This window comes from Paroedura picta, chromosome 8 (assembly GCF_049243985.1).
Source record: "Paroedura picta isolate Pp20150507F chromosome 8, Ppicta_v3.0, whole genome shotgun sequence".
Taxonomy (NCBI): Eukaryota; Metazoa; Chordata; class Lepidosauria; order Squamata; family Gekkonidae; genus Paroedura; species Paroedura picta.
This window is the reverse complement of record NC_135376.1, coordinates 22,283,812-22,291,731: the sequence shown is the minus strand read 5'-3', so window position 1 is coordinate 22,291,731 and position 7,920 is coordinate 22,283,812. Positions and strand designations below refer to the sequence as shown.

Here is a 7,920-nt window from a genome sequence, read left to right as displayed (position 1 = left end):
CACCATAATTGTTGTCCTCCTAATGATTTCCAAAGTGAGATGGATCTCTCGCCCAGCAGACTCTGCCCTGCATGCAGCACCATCTGATCCAGGACGCCTGCATTTTAAGAAGACACCTCATCACAGACCTTGAGCTTTTCCTATTATGCCCAGACACATTTTTCCCCTCGTGTATCAAATGGGGGAACTCACAAGTTTTGCTGTGCTGCTGTTCACTAGGATTCTGCAAAGGGATCAACACTTCTACCTACAATATTTATCTGAGCCGGGCACAGTAGACTAGAACCTGGGAGACCCAGATTCATATTGCCACTCTGCCCACAGAAGCTTGCTGAGTAGGTTTGACCTACCTCACAAGGTGGTTATTGTGAGAATAAATGGAGGGGGGCAAAGTATGCCGCTTTGGACACCCATGGGGGAGAGAGGCGGGGGATAAATATCGAAATAAATATATTCTGTTGACCGGTGCAATGGACGCCAATGAAGACCAGCCCCCGATCGATCGGCTACGTGCCCGGACTTACCCGCCTTTATTATTATGCCCTCCTCCCAGGCACACCTGGAGTTCGTTCCTCCCCGCACCCGCTCCCGCCGGGCGATTTCCAGTTCTCTTCCCTTCTCCAGCTGCCCGGCGCCCTCTCCTCCCAGCTCCTTTCCCGAAGCCCCAGCGCCCGGCGCAGCTCTCTCTTTGCAAACTCCCCGCCAAAACTTCTTCCCTTCGCGGGAGGAAAAGAACAAGGCGCGGAGGGGAAAGCGACGGAGGCGGAGAGAAAGAGCCAGCTGCTCTCCGGCCAATCAACCTCCCTCCGCCGGCCAATCCACGAGGAAGTCAAACCTCTCGGCCAATGAGGGTTGGCGGACTGACGAGCACCCAACGGCAGCCAATGCCAAGATCCGAAGCGTGGAGGGGGAGGCCCGGAGGTGGGGGGCGTGCGCGTGTGCCTGGGCGCTCTCTTCTTTCTCTCGCTCCCCCCCTCCTCCTCCCCCAGTTCAGGTGGTGGAAGGGGTGCGCCCTCGCGCCCGCGGGCTGGGGCCAAGCAAGCAAGCAAGCGATTCGCGCGGAGGAAGCGAACGAGCGAGACCACCTCCTCGCCGTCCCGGGCGCTGTCGGCGGGAAGGGAGAATGGCCCGCGCGAGCGCAGGGAGCTGGCACGGGGCTCGTGCCGCCGCGCGCGCCTGGCTGAGGAGTTGCCGCCGCCGCTGCTGCCGGGACGCACTTGGAACTAGCGCGCGCCGCCTCCGCGCCCAGCCGAGCTGCAGCCTCCGCCGCCGATTTCCTTTCTCCGCCTCGAGCCGCTCTTGCTGAAGGGGCTCCGCCGCCGTCGGTGTGCGCCGCTGCTTGCCGGGGCGGAGGCGAACGTTGCCCCCTCTGGAGCGCCTGCCTGCCTTCCCGGCGCCCCGAAGAAAGGCAGCCAGCCTCGGTTCGGCTCAGGGCGGTTTCTGCCTCGTGCCCTCCCTTCCTCTTGGCTGCCGCCGCCGCTTCTTCTCTCTCCCTCTCCCCCCCCTTTCTTTCCCCGGAGGGTGGGAGGGGAGGCGAGCGAGCGAGAGCCCCGGCGAGGGAAGCCAGACGCGCGCAGCCCTCCCGCCCGCCCGCCCGCCCTGGGGGTGCGTCAAGGAGCCATGCGAGAATACAAAGTCGTCGTGCTGGGCTCGGGCGGGGTGGGCAAGTCGGCGCTCACCGTCCAGTTCGTGACGGGCTCCTTCATCGAGAAGTACGACCCCACCATCGAGGACTTCTACCGCAAGGAGATCGAGGTGGACTCGTCGCCGTCGGTGCTGGAGATCCTGGACACGGCCGGCACCGAGCAGTTCGCCTCCATGCGGGACCTGTACATCAAGAACGGGCAGGGCTTCATCCTGGTCTACAGCCTGGTCAACCAGCAGAGCTTCCAGGACATCAAGCCCATGCGGGACCAGATCATCCGGGTCAAGCGGTACGAGAAGGTGCCCATGATCCTGGTGGGCAACAAGGTGGACCTGGAGGGTGAGCGGGAGGTCTCCTTTGGGGAAGGCAAGGCGCTGGCCGAGGAGTGGAGCTGCCCCTTCATGGAGACGTCGGCCAAAAACAAAGCCTCCGTGGACGAACTCTTTGCCGAGATTGTCCGGCAGATGAACTACGCTTCCCAGCCCAACGGGGATGATCAGTGCTGCTCTTCGTGCGTGATCCTCTGAAAGGAGGAGGGGGACAAGGAGGCGGCACGCGGAGGTCGCCTGAGAGCGTGGTTTCCTTTTGAGATACATAAAGAAAGGTTTACAAGGTGGTGGGAGGGTGAAATCCAGCCGTGCAAAGACGGCGTTGGCGACCAATGTCATCCAGTGAAAACCCAAGCTTTGAACCAATTTCGCATCACCGCCAGGATTCCTTCTAGGTTACGCCTTCTGTTGCTGCTGCGGGTGCTTATCAGTGTTCATGGGTGTGCATCTGGCCCCCCAAAGTCCCCCATCCACCACATCGTCGGTGCTTTCCGCATGTACATGCCATCGATTTGATTGTTGCTTATTCCTTGTAAGTACCTCTTTTGCAGATGGCTGTATTGGCAACCGATAACCAGTAGGAAGAGTTTCGTGTTTCTGTGTCTTGTGCCAGCCGGTGTGCTCCTTTGCAGCAGCAGCAGCAGCAGTGAGAGAGAGAGAAAAGGGAGTTCACACATTGCTTTAAGAGGAAAGAAAAACTGGAAGATTTAAAACACAGAGACACCTATAAGCAAGGAAGGGAAGCCGCGAAGGAAGAATGTTTTGTACATGTGGGGGAAAGGTTAAGATCCTCCGTTTTGTCAGTGCGGACCCAGCCGGGGACTAGGGAATTTGATTCTGAGGATTTCTATGCAAAGTTGGAATACTTGTTACCAAGCCTATCCCATCTCTAAAGAATTATTGCACATGTACCACCTGGGACTTTTAATAACACTGCTGATGCCAATACGGTGTGTGAGGTGCCAGAAGAAGAAGAAAAGTGTCTGCTGATTTTACTTGTGAAATCTTCTATTTTGTTTACCTGCTGTATTGAAGAGGAGGGGGGATGGAGAGCATTTATTTGTGGTTTTGATTTTTTTTTAAAGAAATTCAGCTGTGAAAAACATTACAGATCTGCACAATTTTTAAGTTGTGTGTGTTTTGGACGGGTTGGATTGGAAGGGGAGGGGAGGGCAATGGGGGATGGTTTGTCTAATTTAATTTGGGGAGGGGGCGGGCGGCAATCCCTGATTGTGACAACTAGCTCTCTAAAGTTACAAAGACTTCCTAAAATGTGATGCAGGGCCCAACAGAAACCCTGTGTCAGTAGAGTGCCTTCAAGATAGCTGTTGCTGCCGGTGCCATCCTGTGGAAGCTCCAAGCGTCCCATTATCTACTCCAAAAAAACCCTACTTCACAGTTTCCTTTCAGTAATCCTAGTGACCAAGCCGGAACAAAAAGGCCTATTGTTAAGGGAATTAATTTCCTATTTTCCATTTAGAGGCTTTTAATTCTGTATAGCTTCCATGGCTTCCAAGTTCAATCTCTTTTTTTTTTTAAAGGATTTCTTTTAATTAAAGTTCCCACCTAGTAGCATCCCCCTCCCCCCTTTGTGTTCTCTTGTAAGATGTTCCTTCAGGCAGCGACGGAAAGAATTGTCCTGTGATGTACCTGGAAAACAAAATCTCTTCAACTGTAATTTTAAATTCCGGACATACATTTAATAGATGTTTTATTCATTTAAAATCTTTTAATACAGTTTTCATTTTTCAAAAATGGCGAGCTCTGTGGGTTTTTGATGTATTTGTAATTAAATCTGCGATCACAGTAGATGACACGCCATTGAGGACAAATAATTTCTCATAGTGTAGAAGGGGACTTGGTCACCAGGCTCATGCTCAAAACTATGTTCATAATGGTATTTTGGCTTTGGGATGGACCTGGAAAGAATCTGGGAGGGGCTGTGGGCTTAATGGTAGAGCCTCTGATTGGCATGTAGAAAGTCCAAGTTCACCCCCTGGGATCTTCAGGTGAAAGGGCCAGGCAGCAGGTAATGTGCTGGAGAGCCACTGGTAGTCTGAATAGACCAAAGGTAGTCACACTGCTGCCCTCCAGATGTCCATGGACTACAATTCCCAGGAGCCCCTGCCAGAATTTTAGTCCATGGGCATCTGGAGGGCCGCAGTTTGACTACCCCTGGAATAGACAGTAGAGACTTTGATGGACCAAAGGCCTGATTCAATTTAAGTCCGTCTTATGTATTTTCAAGTTCTACTTCCACACAAGGCAAGGGATTTCTGTGGTTTTCCCATGCAAGTCGAATTTCAGGAGTTACTTTTGGGTGATGGAAAGCTGCAGGAGGGCATAGGATGAAAGATCTGTTCCGTAGGTGGAAGTCCCTTTCTGGTTTGTTGGTTCTTGTGCAATGTGTACAGGAATGCACCCTTATTTTATTGGGCAGCATGAGCCCTAATCATGTTTACTGAACAAGACCCACTAATTTCTATGGGTCTTTCTAGAATGTGCAATTTAAGCCTTAAGCAGTTGTTCATAAATCATTGTATACCTCTGGAAGAGAAACTGTAAATAAAGTTAGTTATGCTTTTCTAAGTCCATTGAGGTCACTGGACTTTTAGAAAGGTGTAACTGTTTAGGGTTGTGTGGTAAGATTCAGCAAAGGCCACTGAACCCAATGAGTCTGATTTTGATATAACAGAATTACATTGCTGTGATATTAAAATTGTGTATCCAAAACTTTACTTGGGACCAGGATTTTTCAACCTTTTGACCATGGAGGAGCCCCTGAAATATTTTTGTTCAGGCTTTGAGGAGCCCCAGAACAGGGACAGAAGTGTGGCTGAGTCCATTAAGGCAGGATATAGGGGAAAGGCTGGTGTGGGGTGGGGGGCTGGTGAGCTCTCATGGAGCTCCAGGGAGCCTTGGGTAGGAAACCCTGCTTGGGATAATAAGTAATCTTGTTTCACATACTTAGTAATATCAGGTCTCTCTCAGCCTCACTTACCTCACAGGGTGTCTGCTGTAGAGAGAGAAAGGGAAGGTGATTATAAGCCGCTTTGAGATTCCTTTGGGTAGAGAAAAGTGGCATATAAAAACCAATTCTTCTCATATATGGCTCATGGGTTACCCTGCCCCTGTAGTAGAATCTTCATATGTGGCCATGGCAGGTTTGTTGTGAGGAAAAAATAGAAGACTAAGAACTGGTTTTTATACCCCACTTTTCACTACCTGAAGGAGTCACAAAGCAGCTTACAAGTGCCTTCTCTTCCTCACCCCACAACAGGTAAGTGGAGCTGAATGAGCTCTGAGAGAACTGTGACCCAAGGTCACCAAGCTGGCTGCATAGGGAGAAGTGGGGAATCACCAGATTACAGTCCACCAGTATTCACCACCATACCATGCTGGAGAACCATATACGCTGCCCTGAGCTTCATGGGGGAAGAGTAGGTTAAAATAAGGACAAAAACAGGAAGTGAAGGAAAACCCTGTGGATCTACTCAACAAAGGGCAAAGACATTCTGTATCTTGATGCTTGAAAGCCAGCTTAGTTTGCTTTAGGGCAGGGGAAAAGTGGAAAGACACCACTTATTTTCCTGAATAAACTCAGTGTGTCACTCACATGCAGAGAAGAGTTATGCAGAACATGTCAGGCATATTTTTTCCTGTTCTGTTTACTTTCAAGTAAGTCCCACGTAGTTCTATGAGGCTTACATCCAAATAAATTCTGAATGTTGCAATCCCAGTCTAAGGACGGAGGGGATGTATGCACAGTTCCTTGACAGTGAGGACTGCCAGCTCCGGATTGGGAAATACCTGGATGATTTGGGCGTAGAGCCTGAGAAAGGTGGGGTTTGGAGATGGGAGGGATTTCAATGGGCATAATGCCATAGAATCCACATTCCAAAGTGGCCATTCTCTCCAGGTGGATGGATCTCTATCGCCTGGAGATCAGTTGTAATCCCAGGATCGCCATCCTCCTCCACTACTTGGAGGCTGGTAATGCTATAGACCAGGGGTAGTCAAAGCTGTTGTCCTTCAGATGTTCATGGACTACAATTCCTATGAGCCCCTGCCAGCAAATGCTGCACAGTAAAAGGAACAAGCTAAAAAGTCAGACTGGAACAGAAAATGCTATAAAACAGTAGTACTGCTATACCACATTGTGCCAAGTACTGCCTCAAAGCAATAGAACTGAAATATTGAAAGTCATTATATATGTTTTTAACCATACCAGGAAGTGAGTAGGTCCTCTTCAGTTGGAGGGATGTATTTGCCATTGAACAGAAAACAGAGCCTCAAGTACCTGCTAATAAGCTTCATACATTTTCATATATTCCTGTTTCTGTTCAGAACGGGCAACCAACAACTTGACCTTAATCATGGCTACCTGAGAAGTACCATTCATATTGATTAAGCACATAGTTTTTTCCCCCACCCACCTTTTGTCCTCCAACTGCTGAGGGTTCTAAAGTACACAGCAAACTAATAACTTCGCCATCACAGAACTTCCCAAAGCATAACTGATAAGGTTGCATGTCGAAAGCACAAGCATTGGTGTAGGCATTAGCTGGCATAAAAAAGTAGACTGTGAGAGAGTCATGAATTGTGCTACTCTGCTTCCTGCCCAGTGAATGGACCTTTAGAATTTAGGGTCCACCCGTCCCCCACCCCGCTTTAATGGCTAAGCATAGCTTATACAGCCACAAGCTATGGTTTGCTCTCTTCCTTCTAAATTCTGGTTTAATTGTTTCCTAGAGAAAGGATTGCCACTCCAGTTTAGCCAAACCAAGTTAAACCAGAATTTAGAAGGGAGAGAGCAAACCATAGCTTGTAGATGGGGCTCATTCTCTAGCACAACTCTTCCATGGTTTTGGTTGAACAAAAGCTGTATGATACTAAATATGCTTACTTGGAAGCAAGATCCTTTGAGACCAGTTTATGTTTCACAGGCCTTTCAGTAGGCATTAGAATTGCCAGCAGCCTGGTGGGGGCGTGGGGAGGGGTGGGGATCTTGCCCCTTTAATAGAAGCCTAATGTCTGGAAATGGGCAATTGAAGCATTTTGTGGTGTTGTTGTAAATAATATCCCAATGAACGTCTATTAAGGACGCAGGGCTCACTTTTCTCCAGGTTGTTGGCAGACCCAGTGGGAATAAGCATGAAACCTGGGACAGCATTGTGCCTTTGTTTTCCATTTGTGTGTTCAGTGGATGTAATCTAAGAGAATCAAATGAGAGAATATAATTTTGAACTACAGTTCTGCTCTAATCTCTTTCTTTAAAAATAGTCCATAATGTTGTACATTCAAGTCTTCCCCTACTGTTTAATGTGGGACTATGGAAAATGGCCATGCATTATATAACCAAATAGCACCAATCCCAAAAGAATAACACTGGTAGAATATTTGACTCCCATTATTGAGCAAAAGGCTCTGAAAGAGTAAACCAAGGGAACTACATTAATTAATCAACTCTGGAATCAGATAAACTGGAATTAATCAATCTTGCAAGTGGGTTGAGCCCACTTACAAGGAAAGGCCGTGTATACAATCCAATTTATCCCAGCGTAAGCATTCATGAGTCAGAGCACATTTTATGAAACCTTAGGCTGTTGTGTTGTTAGTCTCTTCAAGTGTCACAGGAATCCCAACAGAATCCTAACCCATTTGGAAGTATTGCCATAGAGTTGACCAGTGGCTTGGCTGGTGGATATTAACTAGAGGTGGAATAACAAAGGGTATTTGTTTGCACGTGTGATGTTTATTCCAGGCGAGTAGTGAATTGCCACACCAGCAGGAATCCTGGGTTCAGAGGCCATGCTGGAAATTTTTCTACAACAAACTTGGGACCAACCACTTACAGCAGGCCTTCAGCAGTTTGGCGTAGTGGTTAGGAGTGTGGATTTATAATCTGGCATAGCGGGTTCGATTCTGCACTCCCCCACATGCAGC

At 48.9% G+C, this 7,920-nt stretch overlaps 1 protein-coding gene across 1 annotated transcript; it reads left to right on the top strand.

Moving 5' to 3' along the window:
• Positions 1-1,407: 1,407 nt before the first annotated feature.
• Positions 1,408-3,729, top strand: RAP2B (RAP2B, member of RAS oncogene family). Its single transcript, XM_077348641.1, has one exon. It carries the CDS (start codon positions 1,621-1,623, stop codon positions 2,170-2,172), a length of 552 nt encoding a protein of 183 aa, XP_077204756.1. The 5' UTR covers positions 1,408-1,620; the 3' UTR covers positions 2,173-3,729.
• Positions 3,730-7,920: the final 4,191 nt, after the last annotated feature.

What these genes read in the sequence shown, in the direction of transcription:
- RAP2B (XM_077348641.1), top strand. Translation starts at nt 1,621, where the DNA reads ATGCGAGAATACAAAGTCGTCGTGCTGGGCTCGGGCGGGGTGGGCAAG.